Raw genomic sequence first — 15,000 nt, 5'->3', positions numbered from 1 at the left:
AAAAACTGCGGGTTCTCAGTGGGTAATACCTTTTAGTGGCTGACTGAAATAGTTTGACAAAAAGTGAGCTTTTTAACCCCGGCTGATAGATAATATGATTAAAAATAAATGTAATAAATTAACAAACTCTCTGGAGGTAGTAATCATTTAGGAAGGCAAATCCCCAACATACATTTTTGTCACAGATTCTGTAAATTATAAGAATTAAAGGCATTTCAAAATACAATGCACTTTATTGATACTATAGAGTTAAAAAAAAGTGTAAGAAGAAATCACATTTTACCAACAAAAATACAATATTATTATTTTTACAATTCATTTGTTCTGTATCAGACACAATCAGAAATTCAGTGATAAAATGAGACGGAGCAAAGTTTATTCCAAGGGTCACTGTACTTTTTACTTCAGTATTGTTTTTGTTTTTTTTGTATAAACTATGACATACAGTATGTGTATTCAGCAGAAATGTTTTTTTAATTATTTTTTTTTTTTTCAGTTTTTCCCTCGTCCCAACAACTCAATGTTATTTCTGAGCAACTTTTGCAGTATTTTAGTTCTCAGAGCCTCCGTCCTGATTCCATATATGATGGGGTTGAGGGCGAAGGACAATGTCCCTGTCACGGATGTCACAATGTGCGACACCACCGAGAGAGATTCCCCTTTAAGTTTGTACCGGAAGACAATGAATAAAGCTGAAGTCATGAAGGTGGAGAAGGCAATGATGTGGGTCACCAGGGTGTGGACCGCCTTCTGGTGGGCGTCTTGAGAGATCCTCAGACACACAAGAAATGTCCGTACGTAACAATATTTGACAACTAACACACAGCCCACCATCATTATCAAAGTCCACGTGAATCCGAAGGCAACGCTAAGAGTGGTGTCACCACAGGACAGGTGGGTGAGGGAGATGGTTTCACAAAACATACTGTTGATTTCCACCCCACACAGAATCTGCCGCGAAGCAATTATGACAACTGCACCTATTCCCACCAAGACGTAAACCCATATCTTCAGCAGGATCTTCAGGGCCATCTTATTGGTCATCAACATCGGGTATCTCAAAGGATGTCCAACGGCCAAGTAGCGGTCGTAGGCCATGGCGGTGAAGGTGAATATCTCAACACAAGGAAAACTCTGGAGAAAGAACCCTTGGGCCAGGCACCCAACGAATGGAATGGTGTAGCTCCCACTAAGGAGGTCTATGACCAGTTTGGGCATCAAGGCTGTGCTCCCGTACATCTCACCAAACATAAGATTGGAGATGAAGATGTACATGGGTTCATGAAGAGCTTCTTCGGTAAAAGTAACGTACAAGATGGTGAACGATAAGACCATGATGGTCATGTAGACCACGATGATAGTCAAGGCGTAGAGATACTTAAAGTTCCCGATCTCCGGAATCCCCACGAGAATGAAGTAAGTGTTGGCCGAGGACATATTTGCCATTTCTTACACTTCTTTCTGGTTGTCATTAAGAAGAAGACACCAAGGTGGGAAGGTTCCTGACCGGGGAGATAATAAGGAAGGACCTTCCTCCTCAGTGAGTCAACCTATTCTGATCCAGTGAGGGTTTTATAGGTGTATTACGGGAGTGCAAGGCAAATGTCCAACGTGACGGAACAAACCCAAGAGGTAACATCAGTGCTGCATCTGCAAAATGTAGAGGATGTTTCCCAGGAGGGACTAAGACAGCTGCATCTGCTCATTAGTTTACTGCTACGCCGGTCCTTAGAGACCTTTTAGACTTATTCAAATTTTCTATGACTGTTTTAGTGCATTTTTGATCCATTATCTTTTATCCTGAGAAATGATAGTTCATTCCTTGTAAAAAGAAAAAGTTTAAATAAAATTAAAAATAAAATTAAAAAATAAAAACTCACAAATCTACTTGATGAGGATGAGAAAACAGAGAGAGACCATTTATAATCAGGGACTGTATCAATCTACTGGTTAAAGGGGTATTCTAATGAAAAATATTTTTTTCATATAAACTGGCTCCAGAAAGTTAAACAGATTTGTAATTTACTTCTATTAAACAAATCTAAATCCTACCAGTACTTATCAGCTGCAGAAGTTGAGTTGTTTTTTTCTGTCTGATAACAGTGCCTCTGTCTGTCTCAGAAACTGTCCAGAGTAGGAGCAAATCTCAATAGAAAACCTCTCCTGCTCTGGACCGTTCCTGAGACAGACAGAGGTGTCAGCAGAGAGCACTGTGGTCAGGCAGAAAAGAACACCTCCACTTCGGCAGCTGATAAGTGCGGGAAGGATTAAGATTTTCTTAGAAGTAATTTACAAATCTGTTTAACTATCTGGAGCCAGTTGATATGAAAAAAAATTGTTTTGCACCTGAGTCGGTGAAGTCGGAGAAGCATGGCGGAGCAGACTCATGTGAAGACGTCACAGTCAATACATAGCATGCAACCGGTTTAAGAAGGAGGTTGTGATGACCATTTCCACTGACTAATACTACTATACTATTACTGAATAAAGCTATACAGAGACCAATATTCCCCCATACAGTGACCGTATGGAGGTAGATACCAGCTGTAAATGAGCGCCCTGCAGACAGTGTAAGTGATTACAGCAGTCGTCTCAAACTGTGGCCATCCAGATGTTGCAAAACTTCAACTCCCAGCATGCCCGGACAGCCGTTGGCTGTCCGGGCATGCTGGGAGTTGAAGTTTTTTGCCATCTGGATGGCCACAGTTTGAGACCACTGGACTAATCGGACAATGTAGGCCCGGCCTCACCCCCCTAAAGTTGTCTGAGCATGTGTGGAGTTGAAGTTTTGCAACATCTGGACGGCCACAGTTTAAGACCACTGATCTAATAGGACAATCTAGGCCCGGCCTGACTTCCCAAAGGTCCCGGCCAACGGCTGTCCGGGCATGCTGGGAGTTGAAGTTTTGCAATATCTGGAGGGCCACAGTTTGAGACCACTGGATTACAGTCATATCCAGTAGTGTTGAGCGCGAATATTCGAAATGCAAATTTTTACAGCGAATATCGACACTTTGCGAGTTTGCGAATATTTAGAATATATAGCAATATATGTTAGGAATGACGAATATTAATTTTTTTTAATGCGACTATTTATGCGAATATGTATGCGAATATCGGCATTCCAGACTGGACTCTGATCCCTCCCTTCTTTTAGGTGAAAGATATAATCGCGCATGCGCACTATGGGAAATTCATTCCGAATTTTTGCATTAAAAAATGAACATAGTGAATATGCGAATTTCATGAACATAGGACGAATATTCGTCCATATATTCGCGAAATATTGCAAATTCGAATATGGCCCCTGCCGCTCATGACTAATATCCAGAGACTCAAAGGTGGCATCTTCTCTGAAAGGAGTCGTTCACTCTTCTTTTTCTTCTCCATCTGTCTTGGACCATCATGAAGATTTCTTCAGCTAAGACTCACCCCTGCAGAATCTGCCAATCATTTTAGACTCCTCGTTCCAGCACAATCCTAACCTGTTCAAACTATTAATGGGTGTTCCTCCACTCAGTAATAGCGCCCAATTTGTGTCCCCATATAGTATCTCACATTGCCCCATATAGTATTCATTCTCTCACACTGCCCCAAAGCCCGCTAACACTGCCTCATATAGAAGACCCCCTCACACCACACCATATAGTAAGATCCCCTCACATTGCCTATATAGAAGACCCCTTCACACCACCCCATATAGTAAGATCCCCACACATTGCCTATATAGAAGACCCCCTCACACCACCTCATATAGTAAGATACCCTCACATTGCCTATAAAGCAGACGCCCTCACACCACCCAATATAGTAAGATACCCTCACACTGCCTATATAGCGGACCCCCTCACACTACCCCATATAGAAGACCCCCTCACACTACGCCATATAGCAGACCCCCTCACACTGCCCCATATTGCAGACCCCCTCACACTACCCCATATAGCAGACCCCCTCACACTATCTCATATAGCAGGCCCCCTCACACTGCCCCATAAAGCAGGCCCCCTCACACTACCCCATATAGCAGACCCCCTCACTCTACCCCCATATAGCAGACCCCCTCACATTGCCCCAAATAGCAGAACCCCTCACACTCCTGCTACCACCTCCAGGCTGTTTCATTCAGCCACTATATGGTCTCCTCATCTGCCGCCAACTCCAGGCTGTGCCATTCAGCCACAATATGTTCTACTCATGCTGCCACCACCTCTACGCTATGTAATTCAGCCACTACATGGTCTCCTCATGCTTCCGCCACCTCCAGGCTGTGTCATTCAGCCACTGTATGTTCTCCTCATGCGGCTGAAAACTCCCAGCTGTGTCATTCAGCCTCTATATGGTCTCCTCATGCTGCTGGCAACTCCTGGCTCTGTCATTCTGCCACTATATGGTCTCCTCATCTGCTGCCAACTCCAGGCTGTTTCATTCAGCCACTATATGGTTTCCTCATCTGCCGCCAACTCCAGGCTGTTTCATTCAGCCAATATATGCTGCTGCCAACTCCAGGCTGTGTCATTCAGCCACTATACGTTCTCCTCGTGTTGCTGCCACCTCCAGGCTGTGTCATTCAGCCATTATATGGTCTCCTCATACTGATGCCACCTCCAGGCACTGTCATTGTGCCGCCGTGTGACATGTAACAAGGGGGACCTATGAGTGGAGGGTAAATCCAATATTATTAACATTTGACCGCTAAGCGGTCACTAAGACCCTAAATTTCCCACCCAATATAAAACTTAACGTTTAATGAGCCAAGATTAAAATAACCTCACACATATTGATCCATAATGCATTGATTGGCATGACACTGCATGCTATATTAAGTGAATTGAAAAGATAGATTGTGGCTGCAGTCCACAATCTAAAGTGTGAGACAATTAAAAATCTAACACATTGCCCGCCCGCCCGACGTTTCGCCACAGGCTGTGGCTTTATCAAGGGCTAAGAGGCAAATGGCGTGCAAACAAGCCTTGCAGGGGTTTAAATAACCTCCTGTCTCTGACGTCATTGAAACATGTCACTTCCTGTATTATCATGATATCTCATTGGTCACAATCCCGTGCAGACTATTGATTGATCGCTTCCTGGCCAATAGAATTTTGACCAGGATGCATCCTGCTATATTCACTTGATTGACAGCATCCTTGACCAACCAGCAGAGTCCATCCATACTTCTGAACTCCTCATTGGTACCGGAAGTTGTCCACGCATGTGCGCCATTAATCCTGCGCTAACTGATAGATTCCCGAACCTCCTGTATGGACGCATGCGCAGTGCGGATGCGCAGAGGAACGTGCGCGAGTACTTAGTCATATACAGCCACTAACCAGGAAGCTGCGCGAAAGACATATGCGCCGGCACTTAGCCGATTTTTACCTTCATTGCATTATGGTTCGCACATGGCTATTGTTATAGAAACTGTGATACACAATACAACCACTCAATGTGAACACACGACTGCGCAGCAGAAGTATCGCTAACCTAATTCGAGAACACTAAATTAGTTACTATCTGGTGACATTGGGGCAACTGACCTGGCAACGGTGGCATAGAACATCAAGTCAAGGGAGTATTATACATAATACCGCTAAGATCGTATGATCAATAGTAAAGGGTGACTAGTACTCGTCATGTTCTGCATGGGTATAGTCATAATTAGTTCATATCATCAACGGAAGTTAATCATGAGTGTAATTATTAGTAAAAGGCTCATAACGGCTCTTCTGTATAGTATCAATTGTAATGAGTGATTCCTATCCTACAAGAAGGCTGCATAGGTGAAGCCTTCATTTAGTCCATTTGGACTTTGGGATTTTAATCTCCAAATCCATCGGGCTTCTTCTTGAAGCAGTCTGGTGTTAAGATTGCCACGTCTCGGACCCAGTTTGCACTGAGTAATGCCACAGAAACGTAATTCAAAGGGAGCATCATTGTGTACAGTCCTCATATGCCTAGCAATTGGCGTATCTTGATAGGTGTTAATAGTACTTATATGTTTTGAAATGCGCCTACGCAATTGTTGGACTGTCTTTCCTACATAAACTTTAGGACAGTTGCATGTGGCTAAGTACACTACTCCCATCGTCTGACAGGTAATGAAATCCCTAATTTGATATTTCCGATTATCAATCGGATTAGAGAATTCTTTTGTACGTGGCATGTATTTACAAAAATTGCACCGTCCACATGGGTGTGATCCTTGGATTGATGATTTCAACCAACTGGATGCAGACTCCTCTGCATAAAAACTCCTAACTATTTGGTTTTGAATGTTAGGTCCTCTACGATAAGTTATAGAGGGGTGAGTAGAGATCACCTCCCTAAGGTCATTGTCCACCTGTAATATAGACCAATATTTTTTTAGTATATTCATGATTTTTTGATTGTGTTGATCAAAAGTTCCGATACACCTAATGATCTTTTGGCCACTATTGTCTTTAGCCAAATTGTGATCACGTAATAATTCAGATCTTGGAGTAGCCCTAGCTCTGGCAAAAGCCTTATGGAGGATTTTAATCTTGGCTCATTAAACGTTAAGTTTTATATTGGGTGGGAAATTTAGGGTCTTAGTGACCGCTTAGCGGTCAAATGTTAATAATGCCGTGTGACATGTGACTCCTTGTTAGATTTAGTCTTTTGTAACCACACTATTTATTCAAAGTAAACGCCGGAGCCCGGGACATTAAAACTTGGTAGTGTAATATTCAATTTTAATTTAAAAATCCTAAATTTAAATTTCTAAATCTTAAATTTCTAAATCTTACATTTAAATTTCAAAAAATCAATGTCATCTTTTCAAGACTGAGGCACTATGGTCATCGACATCATATAGTAGCTGTGGAATTACCACAAGAATCCAATGAAACAGGTGAGAGCGATAACAATGAACCATAACTGATTAAATGAAACATTTGCAGTTCCACAAAGAGTAAGACAGTGGGAGGGGGGCCGGGGGCGCTGAGGGGCACGGGTTGGAACAGGTGGTATCTCGCATGGTGGAGGACCACCAGCTCAATGCTCACCAGAATGGGTACTCCAAAAATGTAAATAAATTCTAATTAAATGAAATAAAAATTGCATAAAAAAATCTATTTATTCTCTTCAATTTTGATACCATATGGTCTCCCTGCTGCCACATCCAGACGCTCTGCAGAAGTGATTCTAATAGCAATGCCTGTAATCTGCATGTCATACTGAATAACAGTATTATTTCACTAACACAGCACAGTCGCTATGCATGTTAGGACAAGGCAAAGTGCTCTACACCCCTATTTGAGGCTCTCTGTAGGCCAGAAATAGCCTTTTTTAATAGTGATTTGCCGCAAATAAATTCGGTCCGAACCTAATTTTTGGGGGAAATTCAGCGAATTGGCCAAATCTAATTTTTCAGAAATTCGCTCATCTCTAATGTTGGCGATTGGGTGAAATGTTACTTGTCCTGATTGGTTCAGGATAATCCCTACAAGAAAGCTGCCAGACATCACAAAATATGGTACACTACGATTTATTGGTGTACAACAAATTATATACATTTTATTATACTACAACCGTTTTTGTACAGAAACACAAATATGTCCCTTGTGTAGAATGGTGAGCAAAAATATACTACTCTGACAATATGTACACAGATGTCCATGTATCGCTCAGTAGTCCAGATATACTATAGAGCTCAGGTTCTGTCAGGCACAACACTTACAAAATTGGTTACCATAAAACCTTCTTGACTAGTTTGTCAGGCACTGTGCTTGAACGTTGCTTGTAAACCTGGAACAACAAAAAGATTGTGCTTGACCACACAAGTCAGTTTGTCTCATGACCAAGTTTGGTAAAGTTACTGTACACGAGTACACAAATAGAACATTTGTTTTATGTATGTACTCTTCCATTCCAACCTTGTTGGTCGGATTGCCTTCTAGCCTGGGACATATACCTAGGACCACAAGACTGGTGAAGGGGATTCGTGTGGGATTCTTAGGTCTGGTGACAGCTGCAGCCCATTCCCCTCGCATGCTCTGTACAGGCGTGTACTCCACAATATCCCCATTCTTCAGTGAATACATAGCTGGGGAAAATAGTCCCTTTGTACTGCCCTCCTTTTCACTAAGAGGATCCCCCCCCCCATGGTGGCCATCCATAAGGGTGCCAAACCCCCTAACTCTGTCAAGCTTGATTACTGTTGCGCAACGGTGCTCCAGGAGTGGCTTACCCTCCTGGGGGTGCTCTAGCTTTCTAATATACAGGGCCTCTAACTTTATGGTATCTTGCTGCTGCTGTTGTCGCACCTCGAACGGCCGCCGCTTTGGCCCATACCTCTTCATCCTTTGCACCCTTAGTTCCTCCATGATAGCGGCAACCTCAGCATCTCTTTTAGCCCTTTCGGACTGGGCCGGAGGAACTGAGGGAAGGGACTTCCCTGGCAGGGGAAGAAGATGCTCCCTCATGTACTGGATCAAGTCAGGCTCATCGCTAAGTAGCCACTTAGGTAGCGGTGGTGACTGGGGACATGCTGGGGGCTGCTGGACCTGGGGCGCTGGCTCTGGACTGGGGGTTAGATGGAGGGGTAGAGAACGCGGCCTCAGCCGGGTTACTCACTTCGGACTCCTCCGTGTCGATCTTCCCCCAGGATCCCCAGGTCCGGTGATGGGGTGACAGCCTCACCCACGACGGTTCTCGTGACGACTTCGGCGTACCTTCCGCCAGAGTTTCGGCCCACCTTCTATCATCCCTTGGCAGTGGCACTTTCAGGTGGACGTCTTCGGCCCCGATGGAGAGCTTATGCAGGTAATCCGCTAACTCCTGGAAGACTTGTGCCGTGGCAATCTGATGGTCCTCTGGTGCCATCTTGGGACTCTCCACACACGTGGACAGCTGCGCCTCCGCCATCTTCTTACTCCCAGCCAGCACTTCCACAGAACTGTAGAGGTCAGGCTCCACATCGCTTCTTATACCAGGCTCAATCAAAATGGCTGCCGGCAGGAACTTCGTCATCAGCGGGGCCTGGGACCGGAAGTGACTCAGCGGTGCATCCTCCAGCAACAAGGGGCAGACCTTCCAAGTTCCCCTTAGGACTGGGAAAAGCAACTTAACTTCCATGCCCAGTGGCAGGACACTGGCTTTGGCGGGAACCTTTTGCGCGCTTCTCCGCCAACGGATTAACCCTTTCAGGTAAAACAGCAGACATTTTGGTGCATAACATTGCTTCATTACGGATCTTGCACATAATGTTCTTGACTCCAAATTTACTTTCAACAACAGATAATGGACTCCTTTTCACCTCCCCCACTATTTCGCCAGTGCCTTCAGTAAAACACATTCCAGTAACAAAGTCACGTACACTTTTCTGGCGCAAACTTCTTCACATCGGCATAAGATTTTCCTCGGACACATTTCAGACTCAGACTAGGGGGGAGGACTTGTGGCTTTATATCTATGGCACACACGAGTATTCTGTTCGTGATGCCAAAATATTGTGGTGAGCCACAGGGGTGCGATGTGGGGTGTAGGGGCAGATGGTGTTGCCCAGGGGTAGATGGTGTTAACCCCTTAGTGTTAGTGATGCCAGGGCGTGGTTTGCCTATGTAACCAGCCGAAGGTAGCACCGCTATTCCTAGGTTAGGCAGGGCAAATAATAGTCCAAGGCAAGTTTAATGTTAACGGTAGCTTTTCTGAGGTAGACAGATGGTCCAGTCTTTACAGCTCGGCCAGGATCCCAGAGGTGACCAGTAACACAGGGGACCTCGCAGCTTGCTGGGACTTTTAGTGACTTGACAGACTTTAGCACAGCCACGCTGACTATAATAGACTTGACTTGACTGAAGATAGGGACAGCAGACAGAGATGACTTGACTGACTGACTTGTGACTACAATTTAGGCCTGAGACCTCCAGATGTGCTGGACACTGGCTCTGAGATGTCTGGACTGGACTTGACCTCAGGATCTAAGAAAGTGATTGTAGTACCTCCCCCTCTTATAAAGGGGGGCTGAGCAAGGAGCCCATAGGCTAGCTGCGGGTCATCTGGTCACCTGGTGCTCTCTGGGTAAAACAACATATGACTTGAACATGTGACAACTCTTATCATGCGACTAACAATCATGTGACCATATCAAAGGTCCTTTACACTTTATGTATAACCTATACACTTTATGGGGGAACACTGCAGGAGAGCCCTGAGACATACAGGGACTCAAGCTGATAGGACTGTGGGATGATATCCCGTACTGGGACATCACAGTACAATATAGTGAGCTGCCGTGGCGACTGCGTCGTCCAATCCCCACTCTGTGCTGACAAATACTGGCCAATGCATGTCAGCGAATTGCCGTACCCCTGCATAACTCTTGACGTACCCCTAGGGGTACGCGTACCCCTGGTTGAGAACCACTGGCATAACCATTTGTACTGTTGCACTCTGGTCCCTAATCTGAGCCCAGCAGGCCTCTGTATGAGTCTGTAATCACATGACCAGTAGGGGGCGGAGCTGAGCTGGAGGCTGAGATTTCTCAGTGTATGGCAGTGTTTCCCAAGCAGGGTACATACAGATATAGCAAAACTACAACTCCCAGCATGTCCAGACAGCTTTTGGCTATCTGTGCATGCTGGGAGCTGTCGTTTTCAACAGCTGGATGCACACTGCTTGGGAAACACTGCTGTACAGAGGTAGTGAAGGGGTCCATATACCCACACAGGACAAGCTTTGTATGCCATTACAGAGCAGGTATATTTACCCTCCATTGGCTCTCCACTCATGGCAGGAGCCGCTCGCAGTCCGCGCCCGGCTGTATGAGTCCTCTGTGACTGTAATGATGCGCACAGTCCTGAAGCCGCCAGTCACAACCCCACATACTGCTGAGCTGTACCTGCGTGCCGTGCCTCAGAGAAGTGATTGCACGGCTCGCACACAGCACCCACTTATCAGAGCGCCCAAGCCTGGCGGGCGGTGTCACCGGGCCTGCCGATGGGGACAAAGGTCAGACTAATGCAGACCCAACCTGTGGAGATAAAGGTCAGACTAATGCAGGCCCAACCTGTGGAGATAAAGGTCAGACTAATGCAGGCCCAACCTGTGGAGATAAAGGTCAGACTAATGCAGGCCCAACCTGTGGAGATAAAGGTCAGACTAATGCAGGGCCAACCTGTGGAGATAAAGGTCAGACTAATGCAGGCCCAACCTGTGGAGATAAAGGTCAGACTAATGCAGGCCCAACCTGTGGAGATAAAGGTCAGACTAATGCAGGCCCAACCTGTGGAGATAAAGGTCAGACTAATGCAGGGCCAACCTGTGGAGATAAAGGTCAGACTAATGCAGGCCCAACCTGTGGAGATAAAGGTCAGACTAATGCAGGGCCAACCTGTGGAGATAAAGGTCAGACTAATGCAGGCCCAACCTGTGGAGATAAAGGTCAGACTAATGCAGGCCCAACCTGTGGAGATAAAGGTCAGACTAATGCAGGCCCAACCTGTGGAGATAAAGGTCAGACTAATGCAGGCCTAACCTGTGGGAGGTCTGGAGCCAAGATAGTCTTCTTTTGGGGGAGGAGAAATGTGACAGAAGCCTCTGTAACAATTCTATTTGGAGGTACCTGGGGGGCATAGGTGTGCCCTTAGTTGGATGCCATCTTTTTTTTTTTTTTATTGAAAACTTTTATTATAATACAGTATAGAAAAAAAAACATAAAGTTACTGAAAATACCATGTCATCAATGAAAAAATCCAAAATTAGATACCAATTTTCAAAACACAATGTAATAGATAGATAAATAAATAGATAGGTAGATAGATATGAGATAGATAGATAGATATGAGATAGATAGATATGAGATAGATTGATAGGAGATAGATAGATAGATATGAGACAGATAGATATGAGATAGATAGATAGATATTATGAGATAGATATTAGATAGATAGAAAAGAGATAGATAGATAGATATGAGATAGATATGAGACAGATAGATAGAGAGATAGGAGATAGATATAAATGAGATAAATGGATAGAAACGAGATAGATAGATAGATATTAGACATGTGCAATTTGTTTCGGAACAAATACTAAACTTAACGAATTTTCCCGTTTTCGGGTATTCGTTACAATCCAAATGCACGAAAAAAAAAAATCTAATATTTCCGAAAAAGAATACGAATATAAATATACAGTTAACCGAATGTAAGGAATGAATTCGTTTTTTTTCATTGGGTTTACCTGAGGAAAACTTGCCTTCCTACACAGAGAAAACTGCAAAAAAGGTGAAAACAACAAGAATCCTAAGGTAACACCTGCTATTTATTATAAAAGAGGATCAGCAAGTGAAACTAATGTGCATTTCGTTTAGTAACGAATGCTAAATTTAACAAATTTTACAGATATAACGAAAGATCCGAATTAACGAATTCATCCAAAAGCCAAATATAACGAATTAACAGCATTCCAAATATTCACAGAACCGAAAATCTTTGAAAACGAAAAACGAACGAAACGAAAAGAATCAAAATTTTTGGTTCTGCACATGTCTAATAGATATGAGATAGATAGATAGATAGATATGAGACAGATAGATAGATAGATATATATGAGACAGATAGATAGATATGAGATAGATAGATAAATACGAGATAGATAGATATGAGATAGATAGCTATGAGATAGATAGATAGATAGATAGATAGATATGAGATAAATAGATAGATATGAGATAGATAGATATGAGATAGATAGATAGATATGAGATAGATAGATAGATATGAGATAGATAGATATGAGATAGATAGATATGAGATAGATAGATATGAGATAGATAGATAGATATGAGATAGATAGATAAATATGAGATAGATAGATATGAGATAGATAGGAGATAGATATGAGATAGATAGATAGATAGATAGATATGAGATAGATAGATAGATATGAGATAGATAGATAAATATGAGATAGATAGATATGAGATAGATAGGAGATAGATATGAGATAGATAGATAGATATGAGAAAGATAGATAGATATGAGATAGATAGGAGATTGATAGATAGATAGCAACAGGAGAATACAGCAGCACACTGCTAGCACAAAGATATAGATAAAACATGAGTATATAGATGAGACATGAGTATATAGATAAAACATGAAAAGCTATACAGCTGTAGTGCAACAAATGAAAATATGAAATTATGAAGTTATGAAACAGTGAGGTACTTAGCTTGCAAATTTGGCAGCCAAATAGCTTGGACCATCCCACCACGGTAAGGTGGCCTCATTGGGACGGACCCTACACTATAAATATGCCTCTGTGTGAACAGTTCAACAGGCATTGCAGGAACTGAAACATTCAAGGCACCTTATATACACGTGATAGAGGTGGGTGGGGTGCAAGAGCCAACATGGAGGTATCCACTCCCCCGTATGTATAATACAACCAAAGAATAAGTTGGCCAGCACTATTGATGCCAAACTATTATATGGACCTGGCTTACAGGTGCAGGCTGCTGGGCTAAATATACAGCAACAGGAGAATACAGCAGCACACTGCTAGCGCTAAGGGCTCGTTTACACGGCCGTCTGCCCCCGTTATTAAATGCCTGTTCTGTAATCCATTTGATGATTTTTAAACGGTTTGCAAACGGCTGTAAAATAATCCCATTGATGTCAATGGGATTTTTTTTACAATCCTTTATCACACATTTGAATACGTTTGCTTCCTGTTCCATTTTATTTATTTTTTTGACGGGAGAAAAGACGGTACATGCAGTATTTTTTCTCCCATCAAAAATAAAATAGAAACGGATATGATACATTTTACATTGAAGTCTATGGCAAACGGATGAACCTATAATGTCACCCGTGTGCCCCCGGTTTATAATATCCGTTTCTGAACTGTTATTACTTCTGAGCTCAGAAGAGGTGACATCAGCGACTCCTGCAGTGCTGAGGGACTACTACTACTCCCATCATGGGACAGACTTGTTTCCATGAAGAGAGTAGTAGTTCCCCCAGCTGTTGGAGTCTGCCGGTGGCTGGGGAGGCTACATTAGTGTTTGTACTACTACCCCCATCATGGAAGAGAGTCTGTTCCATGTTGGGGGTAGTAGTACAGGGGATAAGGGATTGATTGCACCAGGTTTCACTTTTGAGACCCAATGCAATCAGCAATTATAAAGCAGTGGAGCGGGCGGCATGTTGCGCTCCCCTGTCATGTACATACTAGTGTGTAAACTTTTATTATGAAGTCCCCCACCAGGAGCCCTGAATGGTCGGCACCGAGGAGCCATTCAGTACTCCTGGTGGGGTTTTTAAACTACTGTCCTTATTTCCTCTCCCGCTGCCTGCTCCTCATCTTCTTGGAGCAGGACAGCAGCAGGACATGTTGGTAATCGGCCGACGGAGATAAGCAGCAGAGAATAGACAAGTCCCGGTGGTGTGCTGAATGTGCTAGGAGCAGGGCAGCAGAGAGGATTTGTTGCAGCGCCGGTGAATGAATGAATGAAGCCTACTTGCAGGACATGTCAACTTCCTTCACTGCTGCCGATTCCCAACATGTCCTGCTGTTGACCTGCTCCAAGAAAAGATGAGGAGCAGGTAGCAGGAAGGGAATTAAGGACACTGGGGGGGGGGGGGGGGTGGATAAGGATAAGGACACTGGGGCCAATGAATTATTATATATATGCATGGGGGGCATACATTTGGTGGTCAAAGTAGTAGTTTACAAATCCTGCCGGGAGACCTGAATGACTCCTCGATGTCGGCCATTCAGGGCTCCCGGCGGGGGATTTCATAATGAAAGTTTACATAGTATATACATCGCAGGGGAGTGTAGAATGCCGCCCTCTCCCCTGCTTTATAACTGCTGATTGCATTGGGTCTCAGAAGTAAGACCCGGTGTGATCAATCCCTTATCCCCTGTACTACTACCCACAACATGGAACAGTCTCTGTTCCATGATGGGGATAGTAGTACAAACACTAATGCAGCCTTCCTAGCCACCTGCAGGCTGTCGCAGCCAGGT

At 43.8% G+C, this 15,000-nt stretch overlaps 1 protein-coding gene across 1 annotated transcript; it reads right to left on the bottom strand.

Annotated features, from left to right (window-relative positions):
• Window positions 1–481: 481 nt before the first annotated feature.
• LOC130357572 (olfactory receptor 6N1-like) lies at window positions 482–1,799 on the bottom strand. The gene has a single exon (XM_056560275.1). The coding sequence runs from the start codon at window positions 1,444–1,446 to the stop codon at window positions 493–495; it is 954 nt and encodes a 317-aa protein (XP_056416250.1). The 5' UTR covers window positions 1,447–1,799; the 3' UTR covers window positions 482–492.
• Between the last annotated feature and the right edge of the window lie 13,201 nt (window positions 1,800–15,000).

This window comes from Hyla sarda, chromosome 2 (assembly GCF_029499605.1).
Source record: "Hyla sarda isolate aHylSar1 chromosome 2, aHylSar1.hap1, whole genome shotgun sequence".
Taxonomy (NCBI): domain Eukaryota; kingdom Metazoa; phylum Chordata; class Amphibia; order Anura; family Hylidae; genus Hyla; species Hyla sarda.
Note: the sequence above shows the minus strand (reverse complement) of the source record. Positions and strands in the feature narration are given on the sequence as shown.

What these genes read in the sequence shown, in the direction of transcription:
- LOC130357572 (XM_056560275.1), bottom strand. Translation starts at nt 1,446, where the DNA reads ATGGCAAATATGTCCTCGGCCAACACTTACTTCATTCTCGTGGGGATT.